This window comes from Pinus tabuliformis, chromosome 9 (assembly GCF_031772625.1).
Source record: "Pinus tabuliformis cultivar Carrire ecotype Pingquan chromosome 9, CPIR1, whole genome shotgun sequence".
NCBI lineage: Eukaryota > Viridiplantae > Streptophyta > Pinopsida > Pinales > Pinaceae > Pinus > Pinus tabuliformis.
The window spans coordinates 1,905,489,969-1,905,512,552 of record NC_142307.1 but is presented as its reverse complement, the minus strand read 5'-3'; the positions used below and the strand labels follow the sequence as shown (position 1 = coordinate 1,905,512,552).

Genomic DNA, 22,584 nt, shown 5'->3' with positions numbered 1-22,584 from the left:
CAAATAAAATTTTACCATTTATATTCTAATTTTTATAACTTGTGGAGGACATTTCATTTTAATAAATTTATCTGAGTAATCTATAAAAAAAAATACATGTACCGGTCGCTGGTGGAGATGCGTTTGAGTTGCTGCTCTTGTTGAATACTTCTCTTGACCGACCCAATTGGATTTAGCTCTCAACGAACTAGGAAATAATTTCTAGCCCAAGAAATTTCCACAGGTTCACTAGCTCTTCGAGCCCAAGTCCAACCAGATGTAGTGTGTGTTCAAGATGAATGATCCAGACCAAGATGAACAATATTTCCCTCCTCTTAACAACTCAAGAAACTTCTACAGGTACTTAAAGTCACAACAAATCTAAAATCACAACCAACTCCACAATCATAAGCAAGACCTAACAATTTTCGCTCTTTTTCTCCCTTCCCCCTTCCATTTTTATACCTTCCTTCTCTTATCCATCCCAACCACTTCTCATTATAATGTCATTAATTTCTCATTCATTCTTACAATGGACTTATTTTCTCTCAAATAAAGTTGGGAGTGCATTTGAAAATGTAACATGAATATAAAATTGGGAAATTAATGGGAGAAGACCATGTCTTCTCCCAAATAAATCTGAAAATACATTGGGGAATGTGAGATGAATATATATATATATATAATTAAATGGAGATGACTGTGTTTTCTCCAAATAAATGTGAGGGTACATTGGGGAATGTAAGATAAATACATATATTGATAATTAGGTGAAGAACACTATGTCTTCTCTCAAGTAAATATGAGGGTATATTGGGTAATGTGGGATGTAATTAAATGGAGAGGATTATGTCTTCTCCCTAGTAAATGTGAGGGTACATTGAGAAATGTGAGATGAATATATATATTATTTGAAATAATGGAAGGAGACCATATTCTACCTAAGATTCAATTTGAGAAGGTAAGTTGGGAATTTGAATAATAGAAATCATGAATTTTATATTAGACTAATATTTCTCAATATTTTCAGATAATGTAAATATTAATAAAATTTGCAGGATAAGATTTAAGTGGAGCATTACATACATTTATCCTTAAAAAAAACTTCGTCCCGAAGTCAGAATAAAAAGGTTCGAGTTCGAAAGCATAGCAAACTAGAGGGAGTTATAGCAGTGAAATTTGATAAGTCAGACAATGACATAGCTTCCCATCAATGGAATAGTAGAATCGACTTTCCCCAATGGAATGGTAGATCTTGGTTATTATACGGTTCTTTCCAATTTATAGTTAAGTTCTCATCCATGCATATATATAACCACAAAAGATATAGATACATGATCTTAAACATCATGTTTATTAAGCCTAGTGTCCACGTGTCAATTTTTGTTGTTCATATTGGAAATAAATCTTACATCAGATAAATCATAATTTCACTAAGTCATTGATTAGATAAATCATATCTATATAACCATATACGATGCAACAATAACTCTGACAAGTCATGCACTAGATAAATTGTAACAAAGTAAGTCATACATTTGGTCATACATCCAACATTTCCATCATCAATACCAAATCCATCAGAATTAGGGTCAACGCCTTAACACGGACCACACTACAACGCTAATTGGACTTGCCATTGAATAATCCAATCAGGTTGTCTTGCCACCTGTCATTTGCATTTTACTCTTGTCATAAGAGTGCATATCAAGTAGATACCAATGTAATAGAACAATGTATATCGTACCTTTCCTCATTGGTCATCTCAACCTTCCCCAATGGAATAGTAGATCCTAGGTATCATACGGTTCTTTCCAATCTGTGGTTTAGTTCTCATCCATGCGTATATATAACCACAAAATAGATATAGATACATGATCTTAAACATTATGTTTATTAAGTTCAGTGTCCACATGTCAATTTTTGTTGTTCATACTAGAAATAAATCTTACATCAGAGAAATCATAATTTCACTAAGTCATTGATTAGATAAATCATATCCATATAACCCTATACGATGCAACAATAACTCTGACAAGTCATGCACTAGATAAATTGTAATCAAGTAAGTCATACATTTGGTCATACATCCAACATTTCCATCATCTAAACCAAATCTATCAATTGATTTTCACGTATCAAACCAAATATATTTAATGTTCATAAATAACAACATGGAACTGCAAAATAGAATTTTAATGTAGGTGGCTATCTACGTTAAAATGGGCATCATAAATGCTCATGTAACATCCTTGTGGAACCTTTCAATAACAATTAGAGTTGAAATAGATTCAACTGTCCGTCATGGAAAATAGCATTTGAACCCGGATATGCTATAATGTGGTACCAAAACCAAAATAATGGCGAGCAATGGATTAGTGCACTATCAATTCCACTAGAAGGTGCTAGTATAAGTTTTATGCATATAATTTCTTTAAAACCTTAGTTAATATAAAAGTCCCATTCTTCCAATTTGATGGTTTTTCATCTTCCAAACCCATTTAGTTAATCTTGAAAATAAAAGACTCAAAACTTCAAAAACTGTTTCCAACATGATTTCATACTTTATTTTTTTTGTAAATTAAGAGAAATGTCCTTTAAATGCTAAAAGGTTCAAATTTATTATATATTTAATCATTGTTTATTAGTATTAAAACAATTTCTTGATATACATTGCAGCGCACAATATGACCAGCCAAACGAGAAATAATTAAATGGATGGAATAATTGCCCTTGCCCTGTTGCTATTAGTACTTCCCTTCTAAATGGAACCACATCTCTAAAGATGCCTACTCCTTTCACAAGTGGCCAGTGACCACAAAAGTTGCGAAGAAAGTTGAAGGTCCTTTGATCCAAAACTAGAGACACATTATTTTTCACGGCATTTTTTATTCAACACTAGAATAAGGGTAAAAGTGTATTCTAATATTTTCATTGGTCTTTCATTAATTAAATAAGCTTTCATTCTAAAATCTCAATTTCTCTACGAATTGATCTTCTTATTTAATTTAAGATAATTAAAAACAATTATCACAATAAGCCTCACATAGTCCATGGTATTCAATTTATGTTTCCACTAGAAGATTCCACCACTCATAGAATAATCATTAACGTGACATATAGGGTATTTCAACACATCCTAATCTGAATTCTTACGCTTCATAGTCTTTTACTTTTGAGAATTGTTATTATGACTCCCTCTATGAATAATGACAAATATACTACCTGAAAGATAATCCTACTATCCGAATTACATTTCTACCAACATTCTACATTGAAGGGACAACTAATTATAATTGGAGCAATTGGTAGTCATGGATGAATTGGAAGGGTAGGTATGATTGTGAAGACGCAAAAGATATCTGTATTGAAAAATCACGAGCAATCAACTCATCTACTCGAACTCGAAAGATTTCAACTGTGGAATTGGTTCATAAATGCACATAAAAGCATCAGATATGGTATTTCAATGGTTGCTATTCCGGCTAACAGAAACCCAAGTGGAAACCATGGTTATGAGAAAGAAACAATAACCAATAATACATTGTGCCAAGAGAGGAGATTTGGAAAAGGCACTGAACACCCTGCATTTTATGGATCGTTTAGGCGTTCGTGCAGATTCAAGTATTTATGTGCATCTCCTGTAGGGTTGTGTGAAGACGAAGGCACTTGCAGAGGGCAGGAAAGTCCATGCTCACATGATAAAAACCGGATTCGAGCCTAATAGATATCTAGAGAACAGGCTTGTCAACATGTATGCAAAATGTGGTGTTTTGGTTGATGCATGCAAACTGTTTGAGAAAAATACTCAACGAGATATCGTCTCATGGAATGCCATAATTGCGGAATATGTTCAACATGGGTTTAGAGAAGAAGCTCTGAAGCTTTTGTATGAAATGGAAGAGATGGGCATGAGGCCAAACCCATTTACTTTTGCCGTTATACTCGGAGCATGTTCTGGATTGGCAGCGCTGGAAGAGGGTAAACAGGTTCATGCACGTATAAGTAAGATTGGGCTTGAATCTGATGTGTTTTTGGGGAATACACTTGTTGATGTTTATGCAAAATGTGGAAGTTTAGAGGATGCATGCCAAGTGTTTGACAGAATGTGCTACCCAAATGTCGTTTCAAGGAGTGCAATGATTGCAGGCTATGCTCGGAAGGGGTATTGCTTGGAGTCTTTTCAGTGCTTTAAACAGATGCAATGCGTAGGTATTAATGGTAACAAGTTCACTCACACCAGCCTTCTTAGCGCGCGTGCGAATTCTTGAGCTTTGAGACAAGGTGGGCAGATCCATTGCCATGTCATTAAAAGAGGATTTGAACCATATATGTCTGTAGGGAATGATTTGATTACAATGTATGCTAAATGCGGGAGCCTGGATATTGCACGTGAAGTGTTTGATGAGATGCCAGTGCAAGGTTTTTTATCATGGAATGCTATTGTAGCAGGTTATTCACTTAATGGGGATGGTGAAGCAGCTTTGGAACTTTTTTTTGCCAAGGGAAATCTCCAGATATGAAGCCGAATGAGTTCACCTTTAGTAGTGTTCTTAGGGCATGTACTAGCCTTAACACACTAGGACTGGGAAAGCAGGTTCATGCCCACATTTTTAGAACAAGATTCGATCGAGATAAATTTGTGGCTAGTTCCCTTGTTGATATGTATCTGAAATGTGGAAAATTAGAAGATGCACATCATGTCTTTGTGAAAATAAGTAAAAAGACACTGTCTTGTGGACAACAATGATTGGGGGATATGCTCAGCATGGGTATGGTAAGGAAGCTGTCCAACTTTTCCGAAAGATGCAAGAGGAAGACATGAAACCTAACTATATTACATTTGTGGGTGTCCTTTCTGCATGCAACCATGTGGGCCTTGTGGAAGAAGCTCGTTACTACTTTGATTCCATGAGTGCTAATTATAATGGCATCCCCAGAATGGAACACTATGCCTACATGGTTGACCTCCTTGGCCATGCTGGCCATCTTGACGAGGCAAAGGACTTTATCAATAAAATGTCCGCAAAGCTTAGAGCTTTGGTATTTTGGGTGCCTTGGGAATTTATGGCAACATGGAGGTAGGGAAACGTGTCACAGAATGTCTTCTTGAGTTGGAGCCACAAGACTCTGGAACATACGTGTTATTATCAAATATTTATTTGCAGCTGGAAGATGGGTTGATGTAGCAAAGGTGAGGAAATTGATGAAAGAGAGGGGAGTGAAAAAGGAGCCAGGACACAGTTGGATTGAGGTCAAGAACCATGTCCATGTGTTTGTTGCAGAAGATAAGTCACATCCACAAACATAAGATATTTACGCAATGGTAGACAGATTAAGTAGTCAAATGAAAGTTGCAGGGTATGTTCCTGACACGAACTTTGTGCTACATGATGTGGAGCAGGAGCAGAAGGAACACTCTCTATTCCACCACAGTGAGAAGTTGGCCATTGCTTTTGGTCTGATCAACACACATCCAGGTACTCCTATCAGAACTTTTAAAAACCTTCGTGTCTGTGGTGATTGTCATACAACATCTAAGTTCATAACTCAGATTGCTGGGCAAGAGATTATTGTAAGGGATTCAAATCGATTCCATCATTTCAAGGATGCCCTGTGTATTTGTGGGGACTATTGGTGACTGTTAGTAGAATGTCCAATAATGTGAGAATGCATATCGTTCTCTTGGTGGGCAAAAACGGGGCACACTTATGTTTCAAGTCAACAATTGTCTGAATGAAATGGAAATCATAACTGAGTAGCTTCCTGGAGTAATTCGAAGAGTTCTTAAACTGTGATGAATAAATGGAGCAGCACACAGATTATCTGGAGAGGTTTGGCATCTCCAAAAACATGTGACCTATATGACTCTGCTTCTTTTATGGATTACACTGAAAGAAGTAGGAGACATTTTAAACTAGTTTCTGATCCTAGTAGCAGCTCTATGCAAGATAGGATTACTCCTGAACCAGAACCTTCAACGAGTTTCGAGAATATGTTGAGCCTTGAAATTCGAACCCGGGCCGTTCGAACCAGAACCATAATCTGGCGGCTTAGACCAACTCGGTCATCACACCTCCTCGTTTGAAGACAAGGGTTTGGTAAGCTTTGTAGAGAAACCCTTGGAGGATGTGAAGACCTTTAAGGGGCTCTCATTCTGTCATGTGATAAAGAACATGGCAGCCAAAATCATGAAAACATTGAATCTCTTTACTAGAATGGAAGACAGATAGAATTGGAATTGACAGTGTTTTGATGGACATCCCATATATAACACTAATAATAAGTGCTTTAGGGCTAAAGATTCGAAATTTGTCTATCAGACAGTCAAAGAATATGGAGATATGCCATGCACTATTTTGCATTGATAAGCATCCATACATCTTCAGTTGTCTTGGGTACATAATAGTCTAGTCTATAACAATAATCCAAATTTTAATTACCCTTAATCTCAAAATTCTAGTATATGATTATCGTATTTTAGATATATGATAATAAAATTTAAATATCAAATTGATTATTCTTATATAACTAAATCTACTACTACTCTTTTACTACATATGCTGCCAGAGCAATCTCAGTTCTGTTGGCACAGTCTTGGATACATAAGAGTCTAGTCTATGATAGTGATCGAAATTTTAACTACCTGTTTATCTCAAAATTCTGGTATAAGATATAAAATAATATTTAAATATAAAATTAATATTCCCTTATGGTATAATTTTATGTATGCAGCAGACTCGTGGTGATTAAATTTGCCAATGATTGATAATCAACAAATTTTAAAAATTTCCAAAAAAGAATCACCAAATATGGTGAGTAAACATTTCAGGGCAAAGCAACCTAGGGAGAAGGGAGACATGTCATTTTCCCTTGCAACTCCTTCACTCTTTATATACGTCTTAAAACTTAAAAGATATGCAACCATTAAAAGGAAGACAAATGCAAGGCACCCATGACAATAAGATTGCCAGTTTAAACACCTTGAGGATCAAAGTGTAATATCATCATGTCTTGCATATTTGACTCTTGTTGGGTCCTTGTGCTTCTTATGAATACCTTGGATCATCATTATACTAATCTTGAAAATATTTATATGTAGCAAGCATAGTTTCACTCAATTTCTCCAGTGATATTTTTAAGATTACAAAATCAAAACCAAGCATAAGAATCAAGAATTATAAACAAATCAAGTTTAGAGCATTAGAATAAAAAATACGATTGGAATCAACAAATAGCTATATGACCAGTTCAACCTGCTCAGAAAAGGAATCAATGAAAATTCTGATCTTTAACTGCCTGCCCCAAAAACGAAAAATCAAATAGCAATACTAGATGGACCTATCAAGACTAGAACTAGAAAAACTCTGTATCTTTATTGCCCCTAAAAGAAATGAAATGTGTGAAGATAAACGACCTTCACAATGAGCTTGAATCTACGTCCCAGGGACCTGTTTTACAGCTATAGGGTCTCACAGGTTTTTCTGATAGTGCTAAAAGTTTGTCTAACCATTGCTCCAAGAGTCCAAACATTTTATCTTGCACATGCTCCTAAAAGTTTTTAACCTGTCCTAGGAAACTTGTCTTCATGAACTATCGATTTCACATGTTCCTGGGACTTCAAACTCTATACAGAATTCATAGAAAACATAACTAGGGATGTTGCTTCATCAATGAATTCTATGTGGGGGACCAAGATAAAACATGATCATTACAAGAAGAAAAGAAGAAAAGATTGGCTATAAAAACTGATGGGATAACATAATAATTCAGGATAATATCATAAACAAGATAGATGGACCATTAGAGCAGCTGCAACAAAACTCTTTGAGATGTCATCTAACACGTACCGTCTTACCTTCTATTTTCCATTGAAAGGAAATTCTATCAGATCTTTGGTAATCCTATGGTTGTTATCAATTGGTTTAATGATTTGCAGTGCTATTACATTCACACATTGTTCCCCATCCTTGAGGAGGCTCTTTTGCTTAAACAAGGTTTTAATCAGATTATTTGTCGCCATATTTACAGGGAGGAAGACTCTCTCTCTCAAGCAGGTTCTTCACAGGCTTTGGGAGTCTGGAAAATCAGTCAACAGGTAGACAACACCTCCACAAGCTTCTATCACACAGAACCTTCATTGAAGGGCTACAGGTGGATGATTCAGCAACAACTCAAGAATGATAGTTTTTCCCCAGTTTCTTACAGTTTTGTCAAGTTTTTTTTTTTTTTTTTTTTACAGCTATGTGATATGTAATATCTGGAGTATGTATGAATCTGTATTTTGATATATAGTCTCGATGAAGCTGAAAGCTATAATTTATTTTTTTGTTCAGATGGTATCTCTTGCTGTTGTCAGAGAGATATGATGGACTCAGTGACTGTTTATGCTTATATCTTAGCATGCCATAAGCACATGTATATGTAATTTTGTTATCTTTATGAAATTACAACTTTTTTCAGAAAGAAAAAGAAACACGTACAACCATACACCAATATCAACATAAATTTTATAAAAATTCATGGTAAATTCGTTAAGTAAAACCAACATTAGGTATCTTAAAATATATGTACTAGGCTCAGTAACAACAATAGTTTGTCCTTAAAAAAATGGTCAACTTAAAATGATGAAAACGATTACTGAAGGCACCTAAAGTTTTATGCAACAATGAGTTGAAAGAGAATCACATAACCAAGTAAACGATGGTATTATTAGAGATCAATTATGCAAGGTCCAAGAAAAAGGTACTCACACGCAATGTTATCAGAACAGACAGACCAGACCAGAACCAACCCATCCAGACTAGTTCACTCCCCATGGAACAAGACCAATTGGCTGATTACATCCCAAACCAAATTTCAGTCATGTTCCATCCTAGAGCAGACCTTGTCCAATCCTCATCAACTAGTTGTTACCAGCTCTTCAACCAAGTTTTCCAGCCTGTTCTGGCATAATTCTGGTCCGACCCTCGGCCAGTTCTGTTTCCAATAACTTTGCTCACATGTAATGAAAGTTGAAATGAGCCAAGGGATGCACCAAGTCAAAGAAAGCCCAGAAAATAACTTATCCACATTATATCAAAGAAAATATTAGAAATATAAGCTAAATTTGGAAAAAAATAATAATAAAATATAATCAGTAAAAATCTGAAAATATCAGCAAAATATTGTAAAATAATGTCATTATCATGAATCATGATACATAAAGGAAATATTATCATCGTGTTGAAAATCTCGTGATGTTGCCAATAATTATCACATTGATGCAACAACTAAATATATGCAAGTGAGACTCTAAAGAATGTGTAAAGGCACTCAATGTTCTAGAATTATAGTTCCCCAAATTACACAGAGTAATGAAATAAAATTCCCGTAATATGCAACCCTTCTTTATTTGAATCAGAAAATGATGCACATGTAGCCAATGTTAAGATGAGGCAGTACTGTAACCACTTAAGGGGTTACTAACATATAACGCATTAGGAGATAAATTTCTTGATTACTTGATATATATGTTATAGCTAGTGTGACTAGTTGACTTCTTTAGAATTATGTAAGCCAATAGGATATAAATTTCTTGGCTTCTTGACATATATGTTATAGTGTGTCACCCGCACAGATTTCAAATACACTTATCCCAATAGGATATAAATTTCTTGGTTTCTTGACATATATGGTATAGATTTTGACCAGCAAAGATTCCAAAGACACTTATCCCTTCCCCTGCAATTAGCTAATTTCAAAACCCTGATGTAAATTGTCAATAAAGAACAACATTTTTACAATGAATAATCCATGAGTTCACTGTGGATTCAGCCTACATCGCCACGAAGTCTAGCACAAACAACAAATGTGTATGTTGAAACATCGATACTGTATATTCAAAGTAAGCTTGGAAAAATCAACTATTGAATATGTCAATTATGCCAACAAAGCACCACTACATACAAGGAGGCAACACATTTCCCGTGTATTGGGAATATATTTGTTTCAAATTTAATATGGTTCTGAAATGTTTATGTGTCAATGTTTCTAAAGGCTCTCAAAACATATTTGTACAAATTGATTTTTAATGCTTTCCTCCTTGGAATTTGACTTGACATTTTTCAATATCAAAAGGTATCCCTAACCACACAATCTGCCATTAACCACTCTTCTGTGTCTCAAAAGTTTAGTTCCTCAACCATGTAAGTTAACCTAAGAGAAAGCAGTATGTTCAAGTATATCGATTATGTCATGATATAGTCCACGCTTGGTATGATGTCAAAAGTCTTCACGGACAAACGCAAAAAATAAAACCATTTTGTTCATGCAGTTCGAATATGAAGCTTAACTCTAATCAATACCAAACATTTGACAACGCCCACGTGAAATTAAATGAGCATGCTTAGATTTTTTTTTTTTTTTTTTTGTATCAACAAAGGCCAAGCTTTGGCTTTTGAACATCTAACCGTTCTTCAATGGTTTGCAGTATATCACATTAAAATGTGTGCAAGCAAGTTAGAATTATGATACTAGAGAATAGGCCCCATCCATAACAGTTTTTCCAGCTTAATCAGCTGTGCGTATTGCACAAAAGACAGCTGGGGAAGAAAGAATGGCCTACTGGCAATGACTACGCTACACCTTCCTACTCATAGTACTGAGAATTGCACCGTGCGAAATGAACTCGCAACTAAATGTTTAATAACAAAAACCCACATTAGGGTTTTAGAATATCCCCACGTGTTGACTTCCAGGGACTCAAAATACACCTTAAAACCCATTCAGATGCACACGGTGGTAACAATGTGCGAGCAAATGACGATTTACACGGCATTAGACGAGCAACTGAAGCCCAAACCAGGCATATAATAAAAAAAATAGCCAGAAATTAATAACACCATACATGCATTAAAAGTTTATTTCACAAGCCCGCGATTAAAGCTTAACAACTACAAGGTCGGAGGTTCAAGCCCTCCTTCTAGCGATATTTGGAGTTTAGTGGGCTTTGAGTCCAGACTTTGAATCAAAGCTCTAATACCATGTGTAAGAACCCTATCCTAGGGTCTTCTAACATATTTATTTCTGATGAATTTAAATGTAATAAGAGGCAATAGTTTACTTTCTTACAAGACTTTTAAACAAATAAAATTTTACCATTTACATTCTAATTCTTATAACTTGTGGAGAACATTTCATTTCAATAAATTTCCCTGAGTAATCTATAGAGAAATACCTGTATCGGTGGCTGGTGGAGCTGCCTTTGAGTTGATGCTCCTGTTGAACGCTCCTCTTGATTGACCCAACTGGATTTACCTCCCAGCCAACTAGGAAGTAATTCCTAGCTGAGGAAACCTCCACAGGTTCCCTAGCCCTTCGAGCCCAAGTCCAACCAGATGTTGTGTGTGTGTCCAAGATGAATGATCTAGACCAAGATGAACAATATTTCCCTCCTCTCAACAACCCAAGAAACTTCCATAGGTTCCTAAGGTCTCCAAAATCACAACAAATCCTAAAATCACAACCAACCCCACAATCATAAGCAAGATCCAACATTTTTCCCCCATTTTCTCCCTTCCCCCTTCCCTTTTTATAACCCCCCCTCTTCTACATCTCAACCACCTCTCATTAATGTCATTAACTTCTCATCCATCCTTACAGTTGACTTATCTTCTCCCAAGTAAAGCTGGGAGTACATTTGAAAATATGACATGAATATAAAATTGGGAATTTAATGGGAGAGGACCATGTCTTCTCCCAAGTAAATCTAAAAGTACATTTGGGAATGTGAGATGAATATATATATATATATATATATAGATATAGATATAGATATAGATATAGATATAGATAATTAAATGGAGAGGACTATGTCTTCTCCCAAGTAAACGTGAGGGTACATTGGGGAATGTGAGATGTAATTAAATGGAGAGGACCATGTCTTATCCCTAGTAAATGTGAGGGTAAATTGGGAAATGTGAGATGAATATATATATTATTTGAAATAATGGAAGGAGACCATATCCTACCTAAGATTCAATTTGAGAAGGTAAGTTGGGAATTTGAATAATAGAAATCATGAATTTTATATTAAACCAATATTTCTCAATATTTTCAGATAATGTAAACATTGATAAAATATGCAGGATAAGATTTAAGTGGGGCATTACAGTGTTCAAAAGCTAGTAAGATCATCCAAAAGATCAAAACAATCGCATGCCAAGAGCCCTTATAATAGCTAAAAAAACACTATCGGGGGCAAAAACCAGAGAAAACTGTGAAAAGACAAAGTATTGTAGGCATGAGCAATGAATGCACAGTAGTTGTCAGATCTGGCTGATCAACGGTCTAGATCTCATCGGCAGATCACAATCGGCGGATATCGGTGCAGAATATAGGAACTGATGATGGCGATCGACAGAGTCAACGTGGACCGTTGATCAAGCGCGCAGATCAATGACCCACATTGCATCACAGGTTCGCTATCGGAGATTACAAAGAGCGCTTGCAAATGGCCCAGGGCATGAGCGACATGCGATTGCGATCAGATCGCATCGCTATATCACATTGGAGCAACACCATGGAGTGGGGCCTATGCACATGTATATGTGCGATGCGATTAGCTGGACCTGATGGCTGTATAAATATTATTGCATAGACTTTGAGATCTGTCAAACACCATTTTTAATGTATTTCACAGTTTTCATTTATTAAACAAAAGGCGAAGGATGAAGTGCCGATGCGATAAGCCGGACCTGAAAGGGTTCCTTAAAGCCATTGTATACTATTTCAGACCCGCCATACGCCATTTTTACATTATTGTCACGATTTTTTAACAAATTTGAAAATACAAAGGGAAGCCTCGGAACAGGCCATCAACGACTTGCGATAGCGATTGAGGGTGGACCCGATAGAGGAATAAACCATGTTTAAGGACTTTTGAAGTCTAGAATGAATAGATCTTGGAGGGATTTCATAGTGTTGCAACGTTTTTCTGTGTAAAACTGAAAACAATCATTTGGTATTTGAAAGGATGTCAAAAGTCTGAAGACCCATTCCTTTACAAAATAGAGGCCGGGAGACAGATGGTCGAAAAGGGAAAAGGGCCATAGCACGATGTAGCCAGGAACATAAGCGATCATGGAGCATCGTTAGCACGAGTGAGTTCCCTGACAACGCAACAAATTACTAGAATGCGGTTACTCTACTGTTAGAAAAGAAACCTACAAGCTCATGCGTGCCTAGTCATGGCATCAAACAGTTAAAAAGATAGAGGGGATAGATTAAGACCCCTCGAGCCTCAGAAGGCTTGAGAGCATTGTAAAAGGCTTATAAATATTTGAAAGTTCAGAGTAACAAGGGTTCAAATTTTGGAGACTGTGGAGACTCTACTCCTCTAGCTTCTCATCTTCATTCCAGCAATATAAGCTTCTTTTGTTGTTACATGTTCAATTCCCATTTTCTCTTCTGTTCTATGCTTGCACTTGAATAGGTTATTCATGTTTTCTTCTGTGTCTAATGCCAGATAACTGTCATCTTATCTCTGCATTAATAAATTAGATTTGCAAGCTTCATTTGCTTTTTGTAGCTAGCCATTCATATGTGTTTATGTATGGATCCGTTGGTACAGCCAGTGATCTCCATTTATCCATTGAATCTATAAACTATTGAGCATTAGTGGTCTAAAGCCTTGTAAAGCTGAGGTGTTCATGCATGTTTTAAGTGAAAATAGAGTTGAAACAATCATTTGACTTGATCCAAACTATCATTCATTCCAATAGTTCAGAGAACAATATTGAAGATTATATGTTACTAGGCATCTCCAAGCTACAACCTAGGAGAGCTTCCTGGAGTGATAACATAATTGGCATCGTTGCCGGGGAGAGGAAACTGAAGCTCAGCTTCCCTGGGAGATGACACAGATCCAACTTTGATGATAGACAAAGTCTGGGCACTTTTTTGGTTGTAATAATCTATCTGACGACTCTACTAGAGGACAAACCTCTTGGCAACTCCACTTCATAGTTCTGTCTCGGTTTGTGAGGCGTACTCAAAGAAATCCTTAGAAGCCACAAGCTGACCCAGTATCTGACCTTGAAAAAATCATCAAAGAAAGAAAGGCATTGCAGAAAGGAGCATCAGGTTCAGGTAGCTCTAAACAATATTCTATATCTCTTCAAGAAAATCTTGTAATAGAACAAATACATGTTGAGTATATCATCTAATACTAGCAGTGAAGAAAAAATCTCAAAGATTCATAAAGCTCCTTTCCTTAGGTTCTCCTTTTGTTGTATGCCCAAAGGAAACCTCACCTCTTATCCATCAAACTCCTCTAGTCCTATCAGTCACCCCTCAACCCTCTGTCATTCAGACTTCCAATACCCTTATAGCCACCACAACTATGGCAGGTCCACAAGCACCTACCAATATGGAAAGAATCATAGCTGCTAGGTATGGGCCTCTAGTACTGCCCGCTCTGTTGAATGCCATGCATACTGGAGAATATCAGAAGTATAGGCCTAAGTTCACTAGGACTGAAGGTGTTACAGCTGAAGAACATCTTGAATCATTCTATAGCTATGTTAATAACTTGGACATTAGTGAAGATGATTTGTGGATGAGAGTCTTTGTCCAAAGCCTAGATGGAGAGGCTAGAAAATGGTTCAAAGAACTGACCCCAAGGTCTATAGTAGATATCGAGGCTTTAGATGATGCATTCCTAAATCATTAGGGGGATAAGAAGGATCTACTCTACTACCACACCGAGTTTGGGAACTTAAAAAGGGAAAATGGTGAGTTGTTGTCTGATTTCAATAAGAGATTTAACTGCATGTACAAAAAGATACCAGCTGAAGTAAAACCCACGACTACCCCTGCTAAACTCACCTATGCCAGTGCCTTTGATTCTGACTTCTGTCTACTATTGAGGGAGAGGCAATGTGCTACTTTGGCTGATATGTAGGATGCAGCTTTGGAAGTAGAATTAAAAATCATGGTTGCAGAGAAGCTCAAGTGAAATGTTGATAGAAGGAGATAGAGGGGCGAATCTTCATCATCTTCAGATCCCAAGATAGATAAAATGACCAAGATGATAGAGTCTTTAGCCTTTGAAATCTCCAAATTAAGGTTGAGTAGCACCTTGGGAAAGGAAGAGTTACTAATACCTTTGCTCCTAGAAATCTAGGTCCAAATCCATATAGAAGAGCTAATGAGAAGTTGCAGATTTTGCAAAGAAGCAAAGATGCCAATGAAGACCAAAGGGTGAAGACCCCTCTCCAAAATGTAGTCATGGAAGAAGAACAATTTGAAGAAGATGATGAGATCCATTGTCTGGAAGACAAAGGCAATGCCTCCTTTTTTATCTCAATTGCCTATGAAAAGTCATTATTCAATGACCAGATCAACCAAGAATGGGATGGTGAAGCTATTTTGCAAACTGAAGATTAGCACAGATATAATATGAGGTCGAAGATGAATAATTCCAAGGAAACTCTTGTTCAAAGAGCTGCTGTCCTTGCATTACAACAAGCTAATAAGCAGAAGCGATTGACAGTTGATCCCATCAACCTCAAAGCTCCAGCCCACGAGGTACGAGGCCTTGACAAGTCTCCTTCTCCTTTCAATTTTCAATCAGAAATTCAGAAGTTAATAATACATATACCTTTGATCGAACTAGTGAAGAATGAGTCCTTCAAAATATCCATCCTCGAGGCCCTTGAGCCTAAAGCCATCCAAGCTTCCACTAACTATGTAAATCTGCAAGATGAAAAACCAGCTGTTATTCTCAGCCCAATGATTGAAAATTGTGAAGACAACTCCCCATCATTCTATGTCTCACTGACTATTCATGACAAAATCCTTCATAATTGCCTTTTGGACACTAGAGCCAGCCATAATCTAATTCCCAAGGTTATCATGGATGAGTTGGGTCTTGACATTACCAAGCCTTATCATGACTTGTTTTCTTTTGACTCTAGAAAAGTGAACTGTTTGGGATTAATCAAAGTCCTAGCCATCACCTTGTCTCAGCTTCCCATGAAGAGCATGATGATGGATATTGTGGTAGCAGATGTACCCCCCAATTTTGGCATGTTTCTTTCCAGAGGCTGGATCAAGAGATTAGGTGGAACATTGCAAAATGATCTGTCCTATGCGACTGTCCCAGTTTTTGGAGGTGAGAATAAGAGATTATATAGAGAGGCTCAGTTGGCTGATATAATCAGCGATGAGAAGAATCATCCCATCTATGCGATCGAAACTGATTTTGGAGCCTGTGTTCTTCAGATTGAAGAATCCCAGTTGGCCTCCATGCAGCTTAAAAAACAGTTTCCAGATCGCAGAGAAAGAAGGCCCACAGATTTGGGACATGTTCTTTGATGGGGTTTGCTCTAAGGAAGCTGCAGGGGCAGGTGTAGTTCTTGTGTCCCCCACACAGGAATGCATTCATTTATATTTCAAATTAACTTTTCAAGTCACAAATAACATAGCAGAGTACGAAGCCTTGATATTGGGCTTAAACACTGCTAAATAAATGGGCATCAAAGGTCTGAAAGTGTTTAGAGATGCAGACCTTATCATTCTGCGGATTAACAAAGCTTTCCAAGCAAAGATTCCAAGGCTGAAAGAATACGGAGATGAGGTATGGAAGCTTAAGGACTTTTTTAATATTTTCAGCGTTTCTTACATCCCAAGAATGAAGAACCAGCTCATTGATTCCCTTATTGTGTCTGCTAGCATGTTTATTCCTCCTTTGCCTCCTAAATTGACTTATGAAGTTCAGGTGAAATACATACCATCTCTGTCTGACAATGTCAAATACTGTAAAGTTTTTGAAGATGATGATGAAATTAATAGGTTTTTACAAGTCATTGATGAATTTTCTGAAATGCACATTGACCAAGAAAACGAAACCATGGAATAATGCAACCAGTCCAAGATAAAGGACGAGATTGGTAAAGGTAGCATTGTTCAGTTGCCTAGCAACCATATACCCAAATGATTGGTGCCCCTAGAGAAGCTGTTTGATCATAATGATGTACCTTATAAGCCTGCCAAAAAAGAAAATGAGTCTGCTGTTCATAAACATAATGCAGGGAGTCCAACCCATCTGAAGCATATAAATTTGTCCACTCACTTGTCTTCTGCCCAGAATTCTGAGTATTGCACCCTCATGAAGCAATTTGTTGATATTTTTGCTTGGGAATACAATGATCTTAAAACCTATGACACAAACATCATTCAGCATAAGATTCCACTGGAAAAGAACACCATCCCTTTTAAGCAAAAATTAAGACCTATCAGCCCTCTCTTATTGCCTTTGATTGAGAAGGAAATCAAGAAACTGTTGGATGCCAAGATCATAGTTCCCCTGAGGTATTTAAAGTGGATAGCTAACCTTGTGGTAGTAAGAAAGAATAATGGAGAAATCAGACTTTGTGTTGACGTCAAGAATATGAAAAAATGCTCTAAAAAAGACAACTACCCCCTGCCTAAGACGGAACACTTGCTGCAAAAGGTTTTAGGGGCTAGAGTCATGTCTTTCTTAGATGGATTTTCAGGGTACAATCAGATTTCTGTACATCTAGAAGACCATGAAAACACTACCTTCACTACTCCTTGGGGCATTTTCATGTACTCCAAGATGCTTTTTGGATTGATGAATGCTGGGGTTACTTTTCAGAGGGCCATGGACATATCCTTTGTGGGAGAGAAGGACAAGTTTGTCCTTATTTACCTTGAGTACATAACAATCTTTTCCAGCACTCACAAGGACCATACACAGCATTTGAAGAAGGTCTTTCTAAAGTGCAGACAGTTTGGAATTTCGGTTAACCCAAAGAAGTCATAGTTTTCTCTAGAAGAAGCCAAACTTCTGGGACATATTGATTTTGATGAAAGTGTGAAGATTGATCTAGCAAGATTTCAAGCAATTCAGACATTGTCTATCCCAAGATCAAAAAGGGACATTAAATCTTTCCTAGGTAAGATCAACTTTGTCAGGAGGTTTATTCCAAACTTTGCAGAACTAGTGAAGCACATCACTTCCATGCTGAAGAAAGGATCAGAAATAAAATGGACAGACGCTGCAAGAAGCTCTTTTGAGGCCATCAAACACGCTATCATGGAAGCTCCCACTCTAATCAACCCAGATTACACCAAGGAGTTTTATATCTTCACTTTTTCCTCTTATGATACACTTGCAGCAGTTCTATTGCAGAAAAATGATGAAGGTGTAAAGCACCTTGTGGCCTTTTTCAGCAAAAATCTGAGGGATGTTGAACTAAGGTATGACCTTAATGAAAAACAAGCTTATGCTCTCATAAATCTTTAAAGGCATTCATAATTTACATCCTGCATTCCAAAGTGATCGTATATGTACCTTCGGCCTTAGTAAAAGATGTTCTAACTTAGCCAGATATTGATGGAAAGAGAGCTAAATGGATTGCAAATTTCATAGAGTTCAACATAGAGGTGAAGCCCACCAAGATTGTCAAAGGCCAGGGCTTGGCTAAACTTATGGCTGATGAAAATTGCATTTTGTTAGACATCAATTGCATGGGTTCAAATTTGGGTGATGAGCAGACAGAGGAAGCCGTAGAAGAGAAAAAGCAGAATCAGTCTTTGGTTGAAAATCTAGCCACCTGTGAATGGTATTCTAGCATAGTTCATTTTTTGCAGAAGCTAGAAGTCCCTCTAGGGCTTAGCTCAAGTCAAGCCTGAGCCATTAAGCTCAGATTAGCCAAATTCTGCATTAATGAAAATCTGCTTTATTGGAAAGATCCATCAGGAATCCTCTTGAGATGTCTAGATAAAGGATAATCTGTGGAAGTCATGCACCAGTTCCATTCTAACATCTATGGAGGGCATCATTATTGGAAAACCACAGCCCACAAAATCCTGAGAGCTGGGTATTATTGGCCTACTTTGTTCTATGATGTGTTTTCTTTTGTGAAATCTTGTGACAAATGTCAGAGGTTTGCAAGAAGACAGCAGTTGAAATCTCTGCCCTTGAAGCCAGTAAACGTCAATGGTCCCTTCCAACAGTGGGGCTTGGACTTAGTAGGTGAGATTAATCCACATTCCAGTGGCCAGCACAAATGGATCTTGGTAGCCACTGATTATTTCACCAAATGGATTGAGGCCATACCCACTAAAAATGTTAATCATCAGGTTATCATAAAGTTCTTGAATGAGAATATTTTCACTAGATTTGGTTGCCCAATCAAACTAGTCATTGATAATGCAACAACTTTCAGGGCAAAAGAATTGGTGGACATGTGTGAATCTATGGGCATTCAATTGGTGCATTCTACCTCATATTATCCTCAAGGCAATGGCCTGGCAGAATCATCTAACAAGAGTCTTGTAAGGATAACCAAAAAACTGTTGGAGGACAACAAAAAGCGCTGGGATTCCAAGTTGAAGTTTGCACTGTGGGCTGACAGAGTTACCAACAAGAAGTCCATAGGAAATTCTCCATTTAAGCTAGTTTATGGTGCTAACGCTATTTTTTCTCTCCAGCTAATTCTCCCTGTGGCTAAATTCTTTCAAGAAGAATACGATGAAACAGATAACATGGTAAGGAGAATGAATAACCTCGTTGAATTACAATAGATCAGAGAGCAGCTGGTTGAGAAGTCAAAATTTCATCAGAATAAAATCAAAGAAACCTTTGGCAGGAAGGCAAAAGTGGGAAATTTTCAAGTTGGTGATTGGGTTCTCAAATGGGATGCACTGAAGGAAAAGAAAGGTTATCATGGTAAGTTTGACTCCTTATGGACAGGCCCGTTTTTTATCACTCAAATTCAGGAGAACAATACCTTTATTCTGCATACTCTGGAAGGAGAAGATGTTTTTGGTAGCCCAATCAATGGGCAGTTCTTGAAACTTTATTTTATTTAAGGCTTTAAAGCCTTGATATTGTAAATATGTTTTTCAGTTTTTATTTTGATACAAAATAAACTCCATGCCCAATGGAACACTATGAGATAGATTTGATTTTGGTTTTACAGGAAAGACATTAGTCTACAGTTCTTGAAACCTCATAGGGAGGCTTTCATCCCTAGAAGGAGCCAGTGTTAGCCTTGTAGGAATGTGGCCCGAAATGGATCCGAATATGCTCTCTAAGTCTTCAAAAGCTAGTAAGATCATCCAAAAGATCAAAACAATTGCATGCCAAGAGCCCTTAGAATGGCTGAAAAAACACTATTGGGAGGCAAAACCCAGAGAAAACTGTGAAAAAACAGAGTATTGTAGGCGTGTGCAATGAATGCACAGTAGCCGTCAGATCTGGCCGATCAACGGTCCAGATCTGATCGGCAGATCGCAATCGGCACAAAAAATTGACGGATTTTGGCACAGACTATATGGAACTGGCGATGACGATCGACAAAGTCAACGTGGACCATCGATCAAGCGCGCAGATCAACGGCCCACGTTGCATCATAGGTTCGCTATCGGAGATTACAAAGAGCGCTTGCAAATGGCCCAGGGCATGAGCGACATGTGATTGCGATCAGATTGCATTGCTATATCGCATCGGAGAAACACCATGGTGTGGGGCCTATGCACATGTATATGTGTGGTGCGATTAGCCAGACTCGATGGCAGTATAAATATTATTGCATATACTTTGAGATCTGTCAAACATCATTTTTAATGTATTTTCGCAGTTTTCATTTATTAAACGAAAGGCGAAGGATGAAGCACCGATGCGATCAGTCATGCCCAAAAGGGTTCCTTAAAGCCATTGTAAACTATTTTAGATCCGCCATAGGTCATTTTTACGTTATTTTCACGGTTTTTTAACGAATTTCAAAATACAAAGGGAAGCATGGGAACAAGCCATTAGCGACTTGCGATAGCGATTGAGGGCGGACCCGATAGAGGAATAAACCGTGTTTAAGGACTTTTGAAGTCCAAAATGAACAGAGCTTGGTGGGATTTCACAGTGTTGCAACGTTTTTCTGTGTAAAACAGAAAACAATCATTTGGTATTCGAAAGGATGTCAAAAGCCCGAAGACCCATTCCTTTACAAAACAGAGTCTGGGAGACAGATGGCCAGAAAGGGAAAAAGGGCCACAACACGATGCAGCCCGCAACAGAAGCGATCATGGAGCATCGCTAGCACGAGCGAGCTCCCTGACAGCGTAGCGAATTACCAGAATGCAGTTACTCTGCTGTTAGAAAAGAAACCTCCAAGCTCATGCGTGCCTAGTCATGGCATCAAATAGTTAAAAAGACAGAGGGGATAGATTAAGACCTCTCGAGCCTCAGAAGGCTCGAGAGCATTGTAAAAGGCCTATAAATATTTGAAAGTTCAGAGTAACAAGGGTTCAACTTTTGGAGACTGTGGAGACTCTACTCCTCTAGCTTCTCATCTTCATTCCAACAATATAAGCTTCTTTTGTTGTTACATGTTCAATTCCCATTTTCTCTTCTGTTCTATGCTTGCACTTGAATAGGTTATTCATGTTTTCTTCTGTGTCTAATGCTAGATAACTATCATCTTATCTCTGCATTGATAAATTAGATTTGCAAGATTCATTTGCTTTCTATAACTATCCATTCATATGTGTTTATGTATGCATTTGCTGGTACAATCAGTGTTCTCCATTTATCCATTGAATCTATAAACTATTGAGCATTAGTCGTCTAAAGCTTTGTAAAGCTGAGGTGTTCATACATGTCTTGAATGAAAATGGAGTTGAAATAGTCATCTGACTTGATCCAAACCATCATTCATTCCAATAGTTCAGAGAACAATATTGAAGATTATATGTTACCAGGCATCTCCGAACTACAATCTAGGAGAGCTTCCTGGAGTGATAACAGGGCAAATTCTAGCTTTATTCTCAAGCCTAAGCAAATTTTGTTGATATAAGGTGTAGGCACTTTTATTCTTTTATTCTCATTTCTCTTGGTTTTCTTGAAGTGTTTGCTTTAGTTCATGTCAGTTGCTTTTGTTTATTGGCACCTCCTTTATGGCCTTTTGAATCTATTAGAACCCTTATTGATTGCAATTAAGTGGTGTGGCTTTAGGTTGTCTATGTTTGTAGTTTTACTATATTGGCTCCTATCCCTTTCCACTCTATACCACGCGTTCAAGCTCTTTTTGGTTTAAGGGGTCGATGGGGCTCTAGGCATCCTCATTATTTGAGAACTCAATTAGGTGTAGAGCGCTCAATTGTGTGTCCTATGTAGCTACTAACCCTCTAGAGATTCATAGGAAATCAATAAGGCTAAGAAGGAAGCAAGGTTGGAACACAAGGTTAAATCAATGTTAATGTTTGGGAAGATGTTGGTAGCTGGATACAAGAAATTGGAAACACATGCACTAGACATGTTAGATACATGTAGATTGTAGACCTCTTTTGGTAACTCAAAAACGTTATGGGGAAGGTGCTCGTGGAAGGGTTGAAAGCTTCAAAATGTGTCAAACATCCTTTGTCAAAGTGCTTTCCATCATCCTTAATGTGTTTGGACATCATCTCTAAAGTGTTGGAGAAGCATCATATCATCCCTCAAGGGATCTATACTGTATTTGTAGGAAACATCTAGCACATACTCAAGGAATGAAGTATCAACATCATGGATACAAGAACTAAGAGCATCAAGGCCAA

At 37.4% G+C, this 22,584-nt stretch overlaps 1 protein-coding gene and 1 pseudogene across 1 annotated transcript; both read left to right on the top strand.

The window, feature by feature from the left end:
- The first annotated feature begins 3,731 nt into the window (after window positions 1–3,731).
- LOC149156552 (putative pentatricopeptide repeat-containing protein At3g13770, mitochondrial pseudogene) lies at window positions 3,732–4,502 on the top strand (annotated as a pseudogene).
- An 800-nt stretch (window positions 4,503–5,302) lies between these two features.
- On the top strand, window positions 5,303–5,620 carry LOC149156551 (pentatricopeptide repeat-containing protein DWY1, chloroplastic-like). The gene has a single exon (XM_089444786.1). It carries the CDS (start codon window positions 5,303–5,305, stop codon window positions 5,618–5,620), a length of 318 nt encoding a protein of 105 aa, XP_089300912.1.
- The last annotated feature ends 16,964 nt before the right edge of the window (window positions 5,621–22,584 follow it).